This window comes from Arachis ipaensis, chromosome B2 (assembly GCF_059453495.1).
Source record: "Arachis ipaensis isolate K30076 ecotype BB chromosome B2, ASM5945349v1, whole genome shotgun sequence".
In the NCBI taxonomy this organism is placed as follows: Eukaryota; Viridiplantae; Streptophyta; class Magnoliopsida; order Fabales; family Fabaceae; genus Arachis; species Arachis ipaensis.
The window spans coordinates 92,120,311-92,143,695 of NC_142437.1; the positions used below are offsets into that span (position 1 = coordinate 92,120,311).

General features: G+C 29.4%; 1 protein-coding gene and 1 long non-coding RNA gene across 3 annotated transcripts; one reads left to right on the plus strand and one right to left on the minus strand.

Moving 5' to 3' along the window:
• Nucleotides 1–309: 309 nt before the first annotated feature.
• Nucleotides 310–8,647, minus strand: LOC107625471 (serine/threonine-protein kinase Nek6). Of its 2 annotated transcripts, XM_088503485.1 has the most exons (15): nucleotides 8,509–8,647; nucleotides 8,146–8,265; nucleotides 7,654–7,723; nucleotides 6,090–6,155; nucleotides 5,898–5,944; nucleotides 3,494–3,539; nucleotides 3,107–3,187; nucleotides 2,988–3,030; nucleotides 2,853–2,902; nucleotides 2,375–2,456; nucleotides 2,246–2,295; nucleotides 2,070–2,143; nucleotides 1,811–1,862; nucleotides 587–1,728; nucleotides 310–412 (listed from the first exon to the last, which is right to left on the minus strand). In XM_088503485.1, the coding sequence occupies exons 2-14, from the start codon at nucleotides 8,244–8,246 to the stop codon at nucleotides 595–597; spliced, it is 1,896 nt and encodes a 631-aa protein (XP_088359611.1). In that variant the 5' UTR covers nucleotides 8,247–8,265; nucleotides 8,509–8,647; the 3' UTR covers nucleotides 310–412; nucleotides 587–594. The 2 variants fall into 2 exon arrangements, with proteins under 2 accessions (XP_088359611.1, XP_016183607.1); XM_016328121.3 differs by having other exon boundaries at nucleotides 310–1,728.
• An 11,932-nt stretch (nucleotides 8,648–20,579) lies between these two features.
• Nucleotides 20,580–22,968, plus strand: LOC110268895 (uncharacterized). Its single transcript, XR_002357633.2, has 3 exons — nucleotides 20,580–20,917; nucleotides 21,045–21,110; nucleotides 22,736–22,968. It is a non-coding gene; the product is annotated as an uncharacterized LOC110268895 (long non-coding RNA).
• The last annotated feature ends 417 nt before the right edge of the window (nucleotides 22,969–23,385 follow it).

The following is a 23,385-nucleotide window of genomic DNA, read 5'->3' on the forward strand; positions in this document are numbered from 1 at the left end:
GTGGATGTGTGTGTTGTGATACCTAGGATTGGGGGTTGTCCTATCCACTTGACAAAAAAAAAAAAAGCTTTTCAAATATATTCCAATCCGCAGCTGAGGCCTTGGATCAATGGCAGCATCACCTGCCTAGCTAGAAGCTGCACCCAGGTTCGAATCCTCAGTGAGGAATATAGAACCATGTTAGTAGTAGTAAGGTGTGTGTGAGTGGGTGTGTTGTGTAATGTATAAGACCAAAAAAAAAAATATATATATATATATATATATATATATATAATCCAATCCATTTACAATAACCCAAAGTCCCAAACACACCAAAAAAGAAATTTGTGGGATGTTATTTTTCAAATCTCCAATCTTCAAGCAAACCACTGTCTCATAGAAGCAAGCTCGTGTACCAATCAATACACATTTCCTACAATAATGTATTCCCTTCAATTCAAAACAATTATAATTAATTTGGACAACATATCACATTAAAAAACCAATATATCTGATATTCTATTCAGATGTACTGAGTTCTTAATGTACTGCTTTGTCCAAACGTAGAATTATTTTGAAATGAAAGAAGGTAACTAATGAGAACTACCTCCCATATTAGGTTTCTGAATTAAATTTCTGTGATGAAAGAAGACTCTTTGTCAGCCATATTGCTGTTTCTCTTGATGAGACAGTGTCTTCTCCAAATGGTCTTAACACAGCAGCCAGTTCATCAAGTTTCCCTTGTTTAAGCAGCTGAGCACATAACTCAAGCAAAGCTTCCAGAGCATCAGCTCTGTTCTGGGATCTATTAATCAACACGCTCTTTGTTGTTCCGTCCCCACCTTTTGAAGTAGGTCTGCTTAAAGAAATGCCATTTGTCGTTTTATCAACAACTACTGCAGCATTACTGCCTTCTTTATGCGCAGCTGTGGTTGCAACACCTTCATCCTTGCCGGGAAGTGTATCGTTACTTGCAGATGACAAGCAGTCCAAATGTGAGACTTCAGTAAATGCATCATGGTTTTCACTTTTCTTTAAGCTGCCATCAGATTCGGTGTCTTTCTCGAGCCTGACCGGCTGCAAAACTGGGGATGATCTTTCTTCGTTGACAAAGTCATCTTTATCATTGCCGACAGTACTGTCTTGACTAGACATTATTGATTTACAGGAGTCCATGGGTTTGGGAAGAGTGTCTTCGATTTTTGTGGCTGCTGTAGTTACATTAACTGAATCTGACTGGAGAAAATTTTCAGCAGCAAATCCTTGTTCCACATTCACAGAATCTAGTGTACTCTTTGATGTGATCTCACTTTCTGTTGCTTCCTTCGCAAGTCTACCTTTAAAGTCTGCTTCCTTGCACACACTGCAAATGGTTGAATCAGAAGTAATTGACCCATCTTTCGAGCCACTAACACTGGCTGCAGTTTCCATCGTGTAGCTGGTAGGATCAACCATCTTGGTTTCAAGGAAGTCTTCGGCACTTGTCGAGACTGTTAGTTTGCCATCATTATGATGATTAGTTACATGTACCTCCGCATTTCCCTCAATAAGACGAACTTGCTCCATATGATTTGCAAATCCTTCTTGTTTTTCTCTATGATCTCTGCCACCACTAGATTTTTTGGGAGATTGCTTTGTTTTATCCTTTGGGCTACTATTTATGAGATGTACCGGAAGAAAAACAGGCGATGCATTGCGACAGCGAAGAACATAAGGTAGTAAATGAGGATGCCTTAATAACTCGGCTGCCTGTTTACAAAGAAAAGCAGCTTAAGAATCAACAGTTCCATATTAATTCAAAAGACTCAACAAAGGCTCGGTTGGACTCAACTGTAGGTCTATGTTCTGGATTTCTCCTCAGCATGCTTTTAATCAGTTGTTTCCTGTTGAACATAGGTCACCTCAATTCAAGTTACAGAATTTCAAATATATATATATATATAGAATGAAGAAACAGTGGGAAAATAATGGCAACCTTTCATTGAATTAAAATATAGTTAATTGGTTATGTTCACTCTTTAAGGAAAATATTTTTATCATTGATCAAAAGCAACAATAGTCACTACTAGTAGTTTGAGGAAGCTACTTACAGTGTGGGAGTGTAAACAATTGGAAATGGAGAAATGGAGGATCTATTTATTTTATTGATTAGTCCTGCCCTGTCCTGTTTCATTCATTCGTCAAATTATTTTGCTCAATAATCCATGGAAGACTTCATTGTAATAATAACACCAAATGCTTGCAGATGCTTAAAGTTTGTTGTTACCGGAGCACGAAATGCTGGTTGATGTGCGACGATTTCAAACATGCAGCAACCTTTACATACAAAGAGATGTCATTCTTAGACAACGTCAGTATCATACGACTGTTAGAATCAGGCATCCGTAACTCTTACCAAGGGTCCATATATCGGATTTATAACCGTAAGGTATATTATCTAGAAGCTCAGGACACATGTAGTTTGGAGTTCCAATAACCTAAAGATATAATGGCACAAACAATAAGTAAACATCAATGTGTAGCTAGTTAGGTAATAGGTATCTAATCATTAGTGTTATGAATAATTGAATATTGAGAAAGAGGAAAAGAGCTGTCCATTTTACATTGAAAAACATCAATTTCTTGGCATGGCCTATGTTGCACAAATACAAATGAGTTCTAAACATGTAAACACAACAATTTTATGAAAAAGTTGTCACAAATTTAAGAACTTCAGGTAGTAATATTTATGCAGCATATGATACACATATGTGACTGTAAACGAAGTATTTGTGTTTCATAGGGCCTGATAGTCCACTACAAGGGAAACAACTACAAACAAGTATATCAAAGAAGGCAGCAGAGAAAAACAATGAGATATTAATATGCAATACCGGGGAAGGAAGGTCTTCTTTATTAAGTAGCTTTGCAAGACCAAAGTCACCTGCATCATCCATATTCTTCAGGCAACATGAAACAGAATATGGAAACTAAAAGTGACAAGGTTTCAAAGCATAAACCCTTCATACCTATCTGAATGTTATTGTCTCTCGTGAGGAGTATGTTGGAACACTGAAATTAAATTAAGTTGTATCAATATAAACATCATGTAAGGATTTCTCTTCCAGAACAAGGAAATAGGCAATACCTTAAGATCTCTGTGGAGTACTCGATTGGAGTGCAGGTAGTCCACAGCTAGCAACAACTGAGTCATCCATTTGCAAACTCTCTAGAGGAGAAAAAGGCAGCAAAGCATGGGTGGGACACAAACATAAGGAGAGGAGAGAGATAAGGAATTCAATGAGAAAATATAGGAAATGAAGGAAAAAATATGAGAGGGCATAGACTAAAACCAAACAAGGAACTAGAAAGTATCCATAAAGTTGATAAGGAACATTTTTCTTAGGGTTAAATGATAATTCATTATTTCATCCCTCTCATTTTAGAAGGTCCCCCAGAAAGAGAGATTTTATCAACCTTTCCTTCCCTTCTCCATCAAAATACCCTACAGGAACTATAAAACTTTATTCATTACCTCCTCAGGGAAGAATGATCCTCGGGCTTTCTTTATATACTGAGCCCTGCTCAACAAGAATGAATGTGTTCCATAATTAGGACTCCTTAGTGCATAAATGATTACATATATGCAATTACAATACATGAGAGTTGAGAACTCCTGGAACATTATTATGCTATGAAAAGATTATTATAATTTGTTGATCAAGCTTTGTTGCTTGTTGCTGCTGTTGTGTCTTCCAATCAAGGTTCTAAGCAGAAAGGTTATTTGGTTTATTTTGGGGGTAAAAAATAAACATCAATTGACAAGGATTGTTCAAGGTTCTCCGCTATGCATTAATGACAAACATTGCTATCAATATCATAGAATAAGCAATAAAACACGTCTAGATGGAGGCATGAAGAAGTGGCAGGAAATAACCTCTATCGATTCACTTATAGAAGTGGCAGGAAGACACATATGAAGGAGGCATGAAGAAGCAGAGAAGGCTACATATAATTAACCAAGATGAAATTGGGAAGTTGACAAAAATCTAAAATGCAGCCAATCAGATGACAATTTGCAGTGTACAGCTCTGGTGACCAAAATGCAGATGAAAGGAGCATCATACTTTCCAAATGGTCAAGCTAAAATTGTTAAAATTGCTAGTGGGGAGACCAATCTAGCAAACCAATGGTTAAAATTGTTCAGAGCCTCCAACCGCTGGGACTAACTCAACCAAGTGACCCCAGTGCTTTCATATTTGCAGAACCTTTTGCCTTATTTCTATAGTACACAGTACATGATACACCATCCCAAGAATACAGGAAGAGGAAGTATTAAACATGATGGACTTGGGAATGTGGATGATTCGCTGTGTTCTAGAGGAGAATAAGCAGAGCATTGGACAAATAACAATTCTATCAGCAGAAAAGATGTGACAACACAGATATTGGTAATCAATTATGCCATCTTTTCATAACCAAATTGTTCCTAGTCAGACTGGAAAACCAGGAACCAGTTATTCGAGTCCAATTTAGAACTCAGGGATCTAAAAGCTTTTTCCACCAAAGAGATTATTTTGAACCCAATTTATTCCCTGACTTGTCTAGTTAACCCTTAAAGAATGTATTTTAAAAGCCAGGAAACCCATGTTAAACTGATCCCTTTTGACAAGCTTTGAACCAGCCAACTTTTGCAAAATAATTCAAAACATCTTCACTATACTGGTCATTTGGTTTCTAATCTATACCCAAAATTCAGTATTCTTACTCCTCTTAATTTTTCCAGTTAGAACAAGCTAGCTCCTTGTAGTGCAATAAGAATCTAGTATCAAATACACAGTTTATATGAATTAGGTTGGTGTGGGTATGGGCGTGGTCTGGTGCTTGGGAGTTGGGACCTGATACTTGTCCTTTTCTGGTTCGTTCATTTGCGTTTTGTTCTTAACTTTCAGTATGTTTAGATGTCTTGATCTGTGGCTAGGTGATGGTATCCCAACATATTCATCGATAAGCCCGGTTATTACCAGTACATTACGAAAAGTTACATCAAATAAAAAAAATTGATATAGATAGATAATTTGATGACCATGATTACAGAGCACTTTCATGTCAGTCCTCTTATCTAATAGCTTATCTTTCAACAGAAGAATTTATTTAACATTTTATTCAAATTATATTGGTCATGTTTAAAGTTGAATACCTGTCACCTTCAATCTAATAAGGGTAAAGTATATTTTTTTATCCTTGAAGTTCAGCAAAAGTTTTAAAAATACCCTTAACTTTTATTTTGTTTTAATTTTGTCACAAAAGTTTTCGATTTACATCGAATATACCCCTGATAGCTAAATTTTCAAAAAATTTAAGACCAATCCAACAAAAATGCATGAAAATTATGCTTGATTTGCTTGTGTTGAAAATTGTTCTTATGAAATTGTTGAATTGGTCCTAAATTTTTTGAAAAAATAGCGGTCAGGGGTATAGTTGATGCAAATCAAAAACTTCTGGGACAAAATAAAACTTAGGGGTATTTTTAAAATTTTTGCCAAACTTCAGGAACAAAAAACATACTTTACCCATCTAATAATTAAAGTTCAGAATAACACCACCATTCCAAATGTACAATGCTATATAACATTTAGTCTAGTATAAAAGTTCATATTCTATATACATTTTACATTCAACAGGATTTCACTTGAAAAAATGTCTCAATTTAAGAAGAACATTCTGGACCTTCTACACAATTGCTTAAGCTTTCAGGTAAATAGTTTACATTTTACAAGTACAAAGCCAATGAAACATTCATTTATTAAAATTAAAATAAAATAAAATAAAATTTCCTTTTCAGATATCATCTATGAAAACATGTATTACTGAAACAATATGCTTACATCTTAATTTATGCTAGAAACCATTAGTGTAACAAAAATTACTGTACTTACATGTCACCTCCTTCACAATAAGCAGATATAATGTATACATAGTCCCCCTACACAACATGAAATAATATCTTAAATATAGATAAACATTGAAACAAGTCGATACATCCATAGAATTTCAACTTTGACATTTCACCTTTATATAAATACACAAATGGCATATAAGAATAAAAATAAAATAGATCATTTCTATACCTTTTCTACCCAAGCATCTTTGCACTCCACAATATAAGGGCTACTTAGTTTTGCAATCAGGTTCATCTATAACAGAAAGTGAGACAACATTGTCATTCTTCTATAAGCAGGTAGGAAACTACATTCAATTCCAGCTTCTGTAAACCTCTTGGCATTGATGCCAATTAAACCAGTCTTAAGAATACCATCTTATCTTATATTTGTAGAAACCTAGCTCCAGATGGTACTTGGGTCAAAATATAAATCCCAGTATCAGTGTATCACATAGTGCCCACAACATTTTGAAAGCATTAAAAATAAATAATCAGTCCCACAGAACAAATTGCCTCCACTCTCAAAGTTAATTAAACTCTCAAGTTAACTCTAAGAATTTAGAGATATAACTCCCCAAATCAGGTTTACCATTTTTCAAGTAAGCTCTTACATATCATTAAGATATAAGAAACAATACAAAGGAGTGGAGGAAAAGATATCCTACAAGACCAAAAGAAATACAAAAACCACAAACTTCAATGATGTGTAGCTTTCCAATATCTAATCATGTATGAGAGGGAAAGTCTTTGAAAAAAAAACATATGCTTTAGACCGTATAGATGCTAGATGCCTAATTCTATCCCAAACAATAATTTTTCAACAGAGAATCTATCACTAAATGTGCATAGATTGCATTCTAGCCAAATACTCCATATAGTGGCATATATTGCACATTGCACCAAAGATTTTGCCTTGTTCTTTCTCCTAAAACCTTCAAACATCATACAAAAGAAACTGATCAAATGATGCGGGGCACAGCCAAGATTCTCCAAAAACGCCGAACAAAGAATTCTGCAAAGAATCAGCCATAGGGCAGTGTAATCTTACGAGTTTACAAGTTAAGTTTTACAATTCAAGTTTACCTAAACTCTAATTTACATGAACTGTAAAATTTAATTACCTTGTCCACTCTGGACATTTGATGAATAATTAAAAAAATAATGATGTTTAGCATAAAACTTAGAAGATTTTCATCAAATTAAATTTGGTTTCACTGGTAGCCATCATTTTTTACTGTGTCTGTGCAGAGGAAATAATTTCTTCTACTCTTGACCGCATTCAGATGGTTTACCTATCACAGGGACATAGCTAACTACAATGCAATCACAGATCATAATGGAAGACAATAAAATTATTGAGCAGTAGAAACTAGTTAGTTTGGCCAATTCATGCTAATCAAACAATAGTAAGAATCGATTAATTGTTACTATTTAAGTACTTACAGTGCAGTTTGTTCAACTTTTTCTCTTTGAAAAAAAAAAATTTTTTTTTGTTTTAAACTAAAAAACCCACTGTCCATAGAAATTACTCATTTCAGCTTCTACACAAAACTAAGAACAGAAACAAATGGACCCATATATATAAATATATATATATTGAAAAACAATATTCAATTTCATGCAAAAGAATAATAGCCTGTAAAATCAATTAGGATAGAATGTAGAAAGAGAATAATAATACTAATAAGACCATAATGATGACAATTAAGATACCCATCAAGTGCATAAAGGGGGTTGTTACACCAACCAACCTCTTGGGGTGCTGATGATAGCTGTGACTTATCTGTTTGCTTAGAGAACCGAATCTTCTTCAGCACACACCTACCAGGAATTAAATCATCAATGTATAGCAACAGTTAAAGAACATGACAAGTTTCCATCTCCAAAAACTTTCATAAAATAGCAAAGTATGGAAAGTTAACAGTTATTGAATTAACTGGGTTTCCAGTTCCAGTGCCAACAATTAAACACACAATTCTATTCAAAAGGGGAGAAAGAATGTTGCCTTTTTAATAGTAGGGTTTTCAATTTGTGTACTAAGAATAAATTTTAAAATGCAATCATTCAAATTAAATGCTAACTGCTATAGAGTTAGAGACCTCACATTGCTTCTAATTCTCACAACTAAACACTAAAATTACAGCAACATTGAAAAACAATGGATCTTGAACCCTTCATGATGCATGATATAGCAGTTACACCAAAAAAAACCAAAAGAACAGAAAAAGGAGCAGATTATTTACCGTTGTTTCTGAGTTTTATGGAGAACAAGAAAAGTGGCACCCAATGTTCCTCTTCCAAGCTGCTGTATCACTTCATAATCTTCCATCTTGTCACTCTCCATTGGAAAACTTTAGAAGAATCTAGAACACACAAACAGAATGAAAGCACTGAAGAAGCTCATGATTTATCAACAAGGTTCTTTTTTTGAGATTGTCAATTTCTAGTAACAAAACCTCTTGTAGCTAGAAGAGCATTTAACTAAACACAAAAACTAATGGATTTCAGCAACCATGAAGAGGTGCTAACAAATATCACATAAGAAATTAGTAAAACAACATTCCACAATTATTGATTATTAATTAAGATTTAAGAGAGTAAACTACCTTCTCAGAATGCTGAAGAAAAAAATGGAAAATAGGAGAACCAAGAAAATTGGGTATGATTTGATGACTTAGCGAAAAGGAAAGAGATGGAGAAAGACAAGAAAGTCAAGTAAATGCCAAAAGAAATGCCATGTAGGTCAGACATGTTTGTCAGTTTTATTATTATTATACTATGAATAATTTAGGAAATGATAACTGATAAGATTATTAATTACAAAATTTTATATATAAAAAATTTCCAAATTTTTTACTAATAATAAATTTAATATATATTTTAATAATAATAAATTTTTAATTTGTATTTTATAGTTTACTATATATTTTATAGGATTTTTTTTTTTTTAACCAAAGATATGAAACTCGAACCCGCAACTTCTTAATTGAGTATGGAAAGACTATGTCATTTGAGCTATAACTCATTAGCATTTTATAGGGTTGATTAATATATAATTTGTTATTAATATGATTTATTCTATTTTTAATATGTGTAGATATACTCTAAATTTAAGAACGATAATAACCACCTGGTATGCTAAGCTAAGCGCATAGCCATAGGTTATATCAAAAGATTAATTGTGTATTACTCCTATATTATTGGTTAAATAAATAAAATTTTGAATTATACTAGAAAATCACTTATGAGTCTTTTGAGAGCAGGCATTGAAAATTTTAATGATGGAAGTTTTTACAATTTTCAATACATTAAAGATTGATAATTTAAAATTTTTATTTTAATAAATACTTTTAGAGTACATATCACCAAAATTCCAAGTTTTAATATATATAATCATTTAGTAAAATGTTTTCACATTAATAATTATAATAAAAATAAAAATATGTTAAAAGAGAAAAGGTATACAAATAAGGATTTGTGAAGTTGATGCGGAAAATGGTGTCTACTGGCTACTGCGGTATTTTTTTTTTCTTTTTTCTTTTTGTTTTCTTTTTGTTTTTATTTATTTATGTATTTATTTTTTGGACTCGTGTCTACCGTTGTATAGTATGATTATTATCGGTTATGTATAACAGAAAAATAATAGTCCTGTCAATTTTTTCATTTTCAAACACAAAATAAAGAGAGCTTGCCAGCATCTACAGTCCAAAATTGATGACATTCACGAGAGAGGAATGTTGGCAGCACCAAAGTGTGAAGTCACAGTCGTTCTACTTCTACTTGATACAATCAAATATAAATAACCAAAAATGCAATCTTGAGTGGTATGAAAATTGAAACTACGAATATTTATTCACTTTATCAAGGCCAGCATACCATATGTTGCAAGCAAAATTGGGCTAAAAAATTTTATGGCATAAAACAGTGTCAAATTTCCAAAATTGGGTTTATTTGTATTTTATAAAGGAGTCATTCAGATAAAGTTGTCTAAAACGTTTTTTTTATATTTTTTAATAATTAAAATTTAACATATATAATCGATTAAATCGTATTATTTTTGTTAAAATTAGGTAAAATAAATTAATTTGATCAAAAAATAGTGAATCAAATCTTGAACTAATCTAAATTAATATTATTTTTTATAGAAAATGATTATAATATCCCTATTATAAAAAATGACTAAAATATTTCTATTATACATAATAATTTTGAGAATCTTAAATTCTAGTCATTTTTTTTCTACCGTCATAAGGTTAGGATTTAGAATTTTTAAAATTAAAAAATATATATAATAGTGATAATTTAGTTATTTTTTATAATAGGAATATTGTAGTAATTTTTTATAAAAAAATATTAATTTAGGCCGGTTTAAAATTTAATTTCTTAATTTTTCGGTTAAATTGATTTGTCTGGTCTAATTTTAATAAAAATAACACAGTTTAATCGATTATATGTGTTAAATTTTAATTATTAAAAAACATCTTTAAAAAAAGACGTTATTGACATTTTTATCTGAGTGGCTCCCTTTTACAAATTAGGGAACGAATTCAAAATTAACAAAATGTGAGATGAATTGTAATTATTTATTTTTTAAAAAAGCAATTTTCCAATAACCTTTCTAATTTTAATTTTTTTAAAAATAAATCGCCAGATCGATTTGAATTTTCTTTTAAAAGCAAAATTTTAAAAATAACTTTTGTAACATCTCAATTATTTTATTATATATATTATTCAATATAATTAATTAAATTTATAATAATTTTAATTTTAATTTTATAATAAAATATTAGAAGATAATTCAATTAAAAAACAAACATATCTAATTTAAAATTTAAAAATATAAAAATATCAATTAATTAAATTCATAATAAATTTGAATTTGTCTATCTTCTATTATATTTATATACTTTTTTTATTTCATTATAAGAAAAATCATTATCTTTTCTCACTTCTTTATTCTCACTCTAAACTATTCGCCAAATTATTCACAAATTTTACTCATATATTGTTCAAAAAAGTATCCTCTTGGAGCTATACAAACTATGAAGATCAAGAATATGGAAATTTTTTTCTACAATAAAACTAACACGTGCTTAGAGATTTGCATAAGACTCATAAGTCTAGCCATGGAACAAGTCTTTCTTTGCTAACAAATTATGTCTATTTGGACTAAATCCCAAAAGTGGTCCCTGACATTGATGCCGTGTACTAAAATAGTCCTTGAGATTCCAATTACACTAATTACATCTGTTAGACAAAAAAAATTGCACCATATTAGTCCCTAACCTGTTTTTCATTAACTATACGCTGACGTGGCTTGATGACGTGGACCTTTGGTGACACGTGTCACCTCATAGTTTGGCCACGTGTAACGATATGATGTCGTGTTGGTCAACGATACGTGGCATGCTAACGTAGATGGTTACGCCACGTGTCACAATGCTATTTTGCCACGTGTCAGATTATGCCACGTGTTACAATATTATTTGTCCACGTGTAATTTACTAGCCATCATTATATTTACACCAAATTGGTCATTTACTTTACATTAAATGACTCATTTTAGTCTTTGAAATTTAATGTCGTGCATCAAATTAGTCCCTTAATCAGTTTTTTCTCCTTTTTTTTATAAATTTAAAATTTTTAATATCTTTGAATACACTAATTTTAATTTTATCTTTTCACAAGTTATTTAAATACAAGTGCTTTTATAAAATATTTTTAGAATTTTAATTTTAATTATACAAATTTTTTTCTACAATATTTTATTAAAAGAATTATATGAGATATTGATACTGATATAGTAAAGAGTGTAAATTAAGAGTATAATAATATTTCTTAATACAAACTGTTTAATATTAACACCTAATAAATATTTTAAGAATACTTGATAAGGCACTTGTTAACTAATATAAATTCATTATTTCCATCCGTATTAAGAATGTCCGATTCCCCATATAATTGACTTCTCACTAAATTAATAAGATAGATTTATCCTGTCGATTATAATAATTCATTTTATCTATACTTAGCTAAGCGGCCTTTTCATATATTATACTATTAATTAATATAAACACTTATTGTAACTATGGCTTGAACAATATATTAAAACAGATACAAATAAACACAAGAGGTAATAATAAAGTTTTTTATTTAGCTAACATGTGCTCTAATGATACAAGTTTAAATTATTAATTAAAAAATTTATTATAAAAAATTATATAATAAAAAATATAATTAAAATTAATATATAAAAAATATTGGGAATTTTAAATTTATAAAAAAAATGATGAAGGGACTAATTTGATGCACGACATTTAATTTCAGGGAATAAAATAAGTGTAATTATCCGTGCCATGCACGTGATAAGATTGAAATTATAATTTTAAATTATTTTTTAAAATTAATTTAAATTATAATAATTTGATTAATAAAAAAGTAACATGTTATGATGCCTTGTTTGTTTGTTTTTTTTAATCTAGTGTTAATTAAATTAACTCTAAAATAATTATTGATCAGTTTTAATAATCTACTTTCTTCAATAAATCACATATATATACTGAATGTGATCATAAATAATATAGTAATAGTTAAATCTACCAACAAATATATTGGCTATTATCACACTATAAAACAAATTAAATATAAAGGTTATTAGCACTTATAAATCTATAAAATCGCACTGTCTTTGATTCGTGTAAGGGTTTACTTATCAAATAAACTTAAAATATAAACCAAAAATATTTATAAAATGGACCTAGCATCACTTGAAAGAATCATGGAAAATAATTCTAGATACTTGCTATAATTATATCAAATTTAATTATGACTCTAAATAAATAAAATAGATAACATTCAATATTATTTTTTTTTACATTCAATATTTATTGTAAATATAAAAAGTAAAATAATTAATAAAAAAATATGAACAGAAAATAAAACATATTAATTAAAATTCAATTTATTATCTAATTAATCTTGTATCTATACGATATAACTTTACGAAAATGTTATGAATTACAATCTTTTTTATTCTAAAAAAAACACTATATGTAGTATTTAGTAGTACAAAAATAATTATAAAAATTAATTATTGATATTAATATTAATCACAATTGATTATTGATACTCTAATTTTTTTAAAATATATTTTACCTTTTTAAAATAGGAAAAATTATTAAAAAAGACCGTTAAGAAGATTTAATTATTAAAAAGGACCTTTAATATTAAAATTATTTAAAAAGACTAATTTTATAATATTTAAAAAAAAGATCAAATCTTTTTTGTGAATAGACAAATATATCCTTAGATTATTTTTTTATTTATTTTTTTTAAAATATTTTTTTAATTATCATTCATACTCAAATCCTTATTTTTCATCTATAATTCAGAGACATTTGTTGCTGCCAATCACAAAACGTAAGACCAGACTTAGCCATTGAATCAAATGCAATAATTGATGCTGATCTGATTGATCTCTGGAAGGTAAGTTGATTTTCCAATGCTACATTTGGTATACCCTTGAAAAAACATTGCTATTGAGTAATATGTTTCTTTCAAATTCGTTTTTAGATTTTAATGTCTCTATCCTCTATTATCCCTCAGGACTTGCTTGCTTTGAAGGAATCTATTAACAAATGGGCAAAGTCTCAATTTCCTCATCGACCATGGGACCTCATAACTACCAATGTAGCTGAATCATTTAATTCATGGATAAGAAAAGAGAGGACTCATAGTATTTGTGCTTTAATAACGGAGCATAAAGACAAACTTGCAAATCTGTTATATACTGCAAAGTTAGAGATGACTAAATGGAAGAATGAAGTTGGGCCAAAGATTGATAACATATTGATGAAGCATGTAGCTAGAAGTGAGTTTCTTAAAGCAGTGAGATATGGACAGAGGGGTAATAGAGGACAGAGACATTAAAATAGCAAGAAGTTATAGATTCCTTCAAAGCAAGCAAGTCCTAATAGAGGACAGAGACATTAAAATCTAAAAACGAATTTGAAAGAAACATATTACTCAATAGCAATGTTTTTGCAAGGGTATACCAAATGTAGCATTGAAAAATCAACTTACCTGCCAGAGATCAATCAGATCAGCACCAATTATTGCATTTGATTCAATGGCTAAGTCTTGAATAATTGAAGAAAGATAGTATACTCCCAGGTACTCTCAAGTCTTACGTTTTGTGATTGGCAGCAACAAATATCTCTAAATTATAGATGAAAAATAAGGATTTGAATATGAGTGATAATTAAAAAAAAAATGTTTAAAAAATAAATAAATAAATAAATAATCTAAGAATATATTTGTCTATTTACAAAAAAGATTTGATCTTTTTTTAAATATTATAAAATTAGTCCTTCTAAATAATTTTAATATTAAAAGTCCTTTTTAATAATTAAATTTTCTTAACGGTCTTTTTTAATAATTTTTCCTTTAAAATATAATGCATGTACCGTATAGACCTTTTTATTATTATTATTATTATTATTATTATTATTATTATTATTATTATTATTGCATAATAGGTTATTAGTCACGTGAATTATTATTATGAAGTAATGTTAATTATGCTTGAAATTGATATAATTGCTATAATTGTCATATACTCTCAATCACATCGATTATATCAATTTAACTATATTAATTATATTCAAATTATTAGTCAATTATTTTAATGAAAATTCTTGCTATAATTAAGTTATTTCTATATTATTATCTTGTATCAGTTGTTATAATTAATTCAATAAAGATATTTATTCGATATATATGTTATCTATATTAATTATATGCTAATATTTATAAGAATGAATTAAAAAAAGTAATATATAAATATATATATAACATAATTTTTATATAAAAATAAAAATAAATGGATATAAATTGTATTATAAAAAAAAATAAAGCCTATATATAGGAATAATGAAAAATTAAAGTAATTATTTATTAGTTTTTTTTGTTTCTATTACGTTAAATGAAAATTGAGTGATCTAAAAAATAAATATGGAGGTGACATGCACACGTATATTAATACAAAAAGAATATATATTCAAAACATAAATTTATCCTTTATCTTCATTAAATATTTAGATTAATTCAGTTAAATGATAATACATTAATTGATAATTAGTTTAATAATATATTAAATAAAAATATCATTAATTGATAATTAGTTTAATAATATATTAAATATTAATTTGATATAACTATAATGAGAATATTTTTCCAAAATAATATAATCATACATTATTTATGAGCTAATTATAACGCAATTAAAGATATTATTATGATGTAATATTTACTTTATTTCTATTACACTTTGTATATATCATCAAAAGATGCATGTTTCATTATTTTTTCTAGATAAAATCTATTTTTTTAGGCAAAGAAATTGTGTTTAGGTCAACAATTTACTATATGTTTAGGTAGAGATTTTTTTTGAATTTAATAAAAATACAACTAAAGAAATAAAGGATAAAAATAAACTTAAATATATCTTACGGTACTTCATTTTATTAAAATATTTAATATTTAAAAATAGCACATTCACGAAAAATATTCATAATATATAATTTGAGACAATAATTTAAAATTTTTTAATACTAATTTAATCAAATACTAATATTAAAACCAAATTACTTAAACAATATTGATTCTATTCTAGTCCTTAGTCACGTATAGAATAGAGTTATTCTCGTAACGACAACTAACTGAAATAACATCGTAAGTTTGAACATTTAGAATTCGTGCAAATTCAAACCATCCTCGTGTTAAATAAGTTTCATCATCCGCTATCCATGCAATGCGGCAAGGTATAGAATTGCCACACCGAAAAACCAAACTAATCCTTATTCCCCTCAATGGCATTGCATGCATGCAAAAGAAAGCCGGTAATTTATGAAAAAAATCACAATATGTTATAAAATTATTCTAATAACGAAAAGCTTAAATAAAAAAATTTAAATATATTACCAATCGTTGAAATTGCATATCCCAGTTTGTCACGAATTTAGCAAAATTGCACTTAAATTGAGGGAATTCAATCTCATTATTTGCTCCACTTCGAAAATTCTCGGACGTAAAAAGCATGGAGGGGATGGAACTTGAACTTGCCCCATAAAGTTTCGTGGAAATAATTTCGCAATAAAAAATCGAGCTCCTCCCAAGAAAGCTAACTTTAACCACATCTCATTAGGTTGGTCATAATAGGTGAGTAGATCCAACCATCCTTCGGTAAAGTAGAGATTATTGCCCCTTCTTTGAACGCTTACATCCATGTAGTTGGAACCCGAATCAGTGAAGACAACTCGATGAGGGATTTCATGGATGTGATGCATTGTAAACGATTGTGGCAAAAGACAATCGAACTGGAACATTAGACGATAAGAATAACTTAGAGCAATAACAATTAATAAACGAAGAATACATTCTTATTTTATGAAGTAGTAAAAAAAAATATAAAATTATGAGTTGACTCTCAAATTTAGATTCATGTACCACAAAAAACCACTATACATAGACTTTAGTATAATAAAAATAAATATATAAATTATTTATTATTAAGATAATTTTTTATTATATAAGTAATTTTGAATCATATATTAATTTTGTTAAAATTATATAATTTTATCATATCATAATTAGAATCATTATCTTCTATCATAATTAGAGAAATTTCAGACAATAAATAAGAATATTATACCTAATATATACAGATTGAAATAGAAAGGGGGTAGAGATATATTATCATGAACGGGTATAACAACTAAAAATGTTTAAAATAAATATCATAAGAAGATAGAATTATAACGGGTTAAAGTAATAAAAAAAATAACTTGTAAAATTATTATATGCTAATGCTAAAAATAATTTTACGTAACCCTATTATAATTTTTTCGATTACCAGTCATAAATTATTATAATTTTAAGATGTTACTTTACCCACGTGATAATTTTAATTTTATTATTACAATTTATTATTATTATTATTATTATTATTATTATTGAATAATGAATAAGAATTAAAATTATATCAATATTTTTATAATTAATATAATTAAAATAACTAAAAATATTTAAAATTAACATGCATTATTAATATTATAAGATTTGATATTTTATTATTAGAATCAAATATTCTTATCATGATTACCACGACCGGTGCTATTATCATATCATTATCATATATTATTATTATTATTATTGTTGTTGTTGTTGTTGTTGTTGTTAAAATGATTAAAAGTATTTTTAATTGATAATTGAAAAGTAGTTTAATAGTGCATTAAATATTGATTTGATATAATAATAATGAAGATATGTTCCTAAATTGGTATAATACTAATTTAATCAAATACTAATATTAAAACCAAATTACTTAAACAATATTGATTCTATTCTAGTCCTTAGTCCGTATAGAATAGAGTTATTCTCGTAACGACAACCAACTGAAACAACATCGTAAGTTTTGAACATTTAGAATTCGTGCAAATTCAAACCATCCTCGTGTTAAATAAGCTTCATCATCCGCTATCCATGCAATGCGGCAAGGTATAGAATTGCCACACCGAAAAACCAAACTAATCCTTATTCCCCTCAATGGCATTGCATGCATGCAGAAGAAAGCCGGTAATTTCTGAAAAAAAATCACAATATGTTATAAAATTATTCTAATAACGAAAAGCTTAAAATAAGAAAATTTAAATATATTACCAATCGTTGAAATTGCATATCCCAGTTTGTCACGAATTTAGCAAAATCGCACTTAAATTGAGAGAATTCAATCTCATTATGTGCTCCACTTCGAAGATTCTCGGACAGACGTAAAAAGTATGGAGGGGATGGAACTTGAACTTGCCCCATAAAGTTCCGTAGAAACAATTCCTCAATCAAAAATCGAGCTCCTCCCAAGAAAGCTAACTTTAACCACATCCCATTAGGTTGGTCATAATAGGTGAGTAGATCCAATCATCCTTCGGTAAAGTAGAGATTATTGCCCCTTCTTTGAACGCTTACATCCATGTAGTTGGAACCCGAATCAGTGAAGACAACTCGATGAGGTATTTCATGGATGTGATGCATTGTAAACGATTGTGGCAAAGACAATCGAACTGGAACATTAGACGATAAGAATAACTTAGAGCAACAACAATTAATAAACGAAGAATACATTCTTATTTTATGAAGTAGTAAAAAAAATATAAAATTATGAGTTGACTCTCAAATTTAGATTCATGTACCACAGAAAAACACTATATATAGACTTTAGTAAAATAAAAATAAATATGTAAATTATTTATTATTAAGGTAATTTTTTATTATATAAGTAATTTTGCATCATATATTAATTTTGTTAAAATTATATAATTTTATCATATCATAATTAGAATTATTATCTTCTATCATAATTAGAGAAATCTCAGACAATAAATAAGAATATTATACCTAATATACACAGATTGAAATAGAAAGGAGGTAGAGATATATATATATATTATCATGGACGGGTATAATAACTAAAAATATTTGAAATAAATATCATAAGAAGATAGAATTATAATGGGTTAAAGTAATTAAAAAAATAACTTATAGAATTATTATATGCTAATACTAAAAATAATTTTACGTAACCCTATTATAATTTTTTCGATTACCAGTGATAAATTATTATAATTTTAAGATGTTACTTTACCCATGTGATAATTTCAATTTTATTATTACAATTTTTTATTATTATTATTATTATTATTATTATTATTATTATTATTATTGAATAATGAATAAGAATTAAAATTATATCAATATTTTTATAATTAATATAATTAAAATAACTAAAAAAAAATTAAAATTAATGTGCGTTATTAATATTATAAGATTTGATCATTTTATGATTAGAATCAAATATTCTTATCATGATTATCACGATCGGTGCCATTATCATATCATTATCATTATTATTATTATTATTATTATTATTATTATTATTATTATTATTATTATTATTAAAAGTATTTTTAATTGATAATTGAAAAGTAGTTTAATAGTGCATTAAATATTGATTTGATATAATAATAATGAAGATATGTTCCTAAATTGGTATAATTATATATTATTCATTAAATATTAATTATAATATAATTATAATAAAGATATTTTTTATAAAATAATTTAGAATAGATGGAAAATTTTCATGCATTTTGGAGGGAAAACAGACTCACGAGGGATCGACACGTCACCTTAATTAGTTGGGGGAAAACCCAGTTTTAGTATATTAAGTAGATGAGTCATCTGATGCAAAGTAAGGGACCAATTTGGTGCATATGTAATGATGACATAATGGATGACACGTAGACAAATAACATTGCAACACGTGGCATAATCAAACACATGGCGAGCTAGCATTGTGACACGTGGCATAACCATCCACATCAGTATGCCACGTGTCGCTAACTGACATATCATCATATCGTTACACGTGGCCACGTGTCACCAAAGGTCTACGTCTCACGTTAGTGCGTTGTTAACGGAAAACGGGTCAGGGACTAATATGATGCAATTTTTCCAATCTCAAGGATGTAATTGGTGCAATTGGAATCTCAATAACGATTTTAGTGCACGATGTCAATCTTAGGGACCACTTTAGGATTCAGTCTATCTATTTGCATTGGAGTATATATAGGATTTCTACAAATTTCACTGGAGGTAGGAATTTTATGCTACTTTATTTTTATGTGTCTTAAATAATTTTTTTATATAGATGCTAGCATTGCATGTCATGATATAATATTTCTTTATTGCATACACATTAAGTATTATAATGAGTTAATAACCATCTGATGTGCATTAAAATACCGAGAAAATTATCCTTCAATAAGGGAAAGTAACTCCTAAAGACAAAAAAAAAAAAAAAAATCAAAGTGATTCTTCGATAAGGGAAGGTGATCAACAAGTTTTTGGGATAAGAACCTTCGGTAAAGGAAAGGGACTCCCATCAATTTTATATACAGATTGAGCTCAATACCCTCCAAAGCCAAACTAATGTTAAAAGAATGCTTAAGAAAAGTTAAAATCAATTTCATACCTTGCATAAATAAAGAGATTTTAGTCAACAAGAGATTGTTTTCTTTTCATGCAAAGAGAAGTAAGGAGAATGTCAAAAGAGAAATTAAGTCAAGATTCATGTATTTGTATTTGTATGATTTTATGTTATAGACATTCAGTTATGAGTCACATGTGTCATAACAATAAGTAAATGAGAAGTATCTAAAAGTCACACTACTCCGATTAATAAAGACTTTTAAAAATAATAATTGAACAACATTGCATCATGATTGTTTTTATTTTAAAACTCGAAGTGGTTGAGGATGGATATGATAACACTATGGGTGTGTGTGGTTGGAGGGAATACAAGTATATTCCCAGGAATTTTGAGATGGGAATATTTTATTCCCATGTTTGGTTCAAGATATAAAAAATTATTCCTGGGTATGTTTTATTCCCTGGAATTAAAATCCAACCCATTTCATTCTCATCTCCCCCCTGGTTATCTTTCATTCCAATGGGAATAGAATGTGTATAATAAAGTAAAAAGACCAAAATACTCTTGTCAATTTCACTTCAACCCTTCTTTTCAGATTTTTACTCCTCATTTGATCAGAAACCCAAACCCTAGCAGAGCTCCAATCCCATCGAAACCAAAACCTAGCTGAGCTTCTTCCCCAAATTCATGGAGGCTCCACCGGCGTCAGCACCGTCTCACCACCGATTTGAGTTTGCACGACCACCCCTCACCTTATTCTAGAAGGAAATTCATTTGCGTTCGCGTTCCATCATCGCAGCTCACATCGGTTCACTGCTGTATGCTTGTCGCCGTCGCTGCTGCGCCTTTAGCCAGATCCTCCGCGTCGCGTGCTCGCGTTTGGTCTCTCTCCTCCGTCACTCTCTTGCTTGGCGTCGAGTTCACCGTCGACGAGGAAGCTTTGCCACCGTTTCTCCAGTGCTTCGCATACGGTTCTCTCTCTCCCTCTGTCTCTCTTTCACTTTCGATCTCTCTCTCTCCCTCTCTCTCTCTCTCTCTCTCTCTCTTTCGATCTCTCTTTCTCTCTTGCCCTCTCTCACTTTCTTCTGTTGGTTGCAGGGGATACTAAATAAGAGCAAATCGGTTGCTATTGATGCTGGAAACAAGGGCTACCCTCCGAATAAGGTATGTAAGTTGATGATTACGATGTTTTTGCCACCAAATTTCTGATGATTTGATGATGACACTGATCTGAGGTAGTTAACATCGATGTTAAGTTTGCATAAGGTCACAAGTTGAAAAGTTGTTTTCCACAGTGAGTGCTTTTGAGTTTGTGGTATTTGAAATTTAAGGGGAGAAAATGAAGGTTAGATGGTGAATTGGTGATTGAGTTTTGGAGCACATAACCTAGTCATGTATTTGCTGTTTTTCATTATTTTTCAAGAACCAAAATTGCTTGCAATTCTTTTACTCTGTCAGATATTTGCAATTATGTCACTGAGAGCTGAAAAAAGATAATTTTGTTTCATTACAATTTTGTTAGCTGAACTTGAATTTAATCAACTTAATTTATTACCTTTCATTAAAATTAAATGATGATATAGAATTTCACTTACAATGACAATGTATATTTCACTTAAATGATCATTCTTTTAGTATAAAGTTACTATGATTTTTTGAGCAATAAGTGATGGACTTGCTGGAATGCTAGCAGTGTCAATAAAGAAATCTTCCAGTGTAGCTAGGGATTTTAACTGGTTCCCTAGGGAAGCTATTGTTTTCTGGCACTCTGCAAGCTTTCCGGCAGCCAGAGCTAGATCCTCCTGACATAGCAGAGATCATATACATTACATGAGTTGGCCAGAATTTGAAAGTCTTAGATAAACACCATTCCATGACCTCAAACTTACACATATTCACAATAAAAGTGGTTTTATTATGAGTTAGTGTTCAAGAACTTACTCGCATATATATATATATATATATATATATAACTACTTCCTCCAAGTTATATAAAAAGTTTTGCTAGCGAGTGTCCATAGAACTTGTTACGGAGCTAAAAGTGGAATATTTTATAAAGATAATGAAATGTTTAAGTTTCTAATCCATTGAATGAATTCTGTGATATAGTTTAATCAAGTTGGGATTTACTAACTAAAGGACAGACTTGAACAATTTCAAAGTTACCAACTAATGTTCTGGGTATCAGGTTCTCAGGACTTGATTGTCAGTAAGAGTATACTTCACGTTTAGCTCAGTCTAAAAGATTCAAAAACAAAAGAAGCATGCAACTATTAGAGTGGTTGGTAATCTAGCGTTCAAACTCCTTTTTTAGGAGGGTTAAGTTTAGGTGGTTCTGTTCTCCTGATGAACAGTTACACTTCATCAACAGTGTTTTCTTTTTCTTTCTTTTTTTTTTTTGCAGGGAGGATCTCTTATCATCCTGTCATCTTATTTGATTCTTCTCTACGTCTTAATGATACTCTTCTTTTATCAGGAGAAAAAATGTTATTTTACCCAAAAAATTTCTTTTATCCTTCAAGTTGCAAATGTCTGCCACATACTTGCTGTGTATTTGATGTTTGAATAGCAAAACTTACAATATAAAATTTAAAAAAAGCTGAAGAAGTTGCCTAAAGCATGTATGATAGCGTATCTTGTTGAGGCCTATGGTACACTGAACACTTTTGACATGCTTTCTATATTAAAGATGGAATATGAATATTGATTGGTTCATGGATTAGTTATAGTCCTAAGAGGCCCTTTTTATAAGCTTGTTTTAGTATTTGATCTAAGGTTTATATTTTTAGGTCCAGCTGCTTTTGTCCAAGGACACATTTGGCTGCTTATACACCATCAATTAAGAAGGGTCGACCTGTATTACAAGGACTATTGGCTATAGATCACTTAACAAAGGAGGTAAGTTTTAACTAAATATTCTTAATATGGTAGGAAAGGTTTTAATTTCTACTTTTTTCCTATCAAATAACATCATTATGAGTATGACAAGATAGGACAAATGGGATTTGGAGCTTGAACATTATTATTTTATTTTTTAGGGTACAAAGAAAGGGGGTTTTGAACCCAGGGTACAAGGGAAGGGGAACTCTATCCTAATCATCTACCCCATTTAGGCTAATCCCAATTAGCTAGCTTGAACATTATTTGATGACTATCCTTGATATTTAATTTCATCTGTAGTTTGAGAATGCCAGATATGCTCCCTTTTAAATATTTCGAATAAATTTAAAGTATGGCTATTAATTTTATTTTTTAAATGATAGAAAAAGTTTACATAGAATAAATAAATAGTTAAGTCTTCTAGCTAAATATTTTAATATTTTTTTTTGCAGAATAGATCCCAAACAGAAGATGAAAATTATTGCCTGCATGATTTTACATTTCGAATTAATGAATGACCTTATGGTTAAGTTGTTGATGATTTGCTATGTTTTGATTA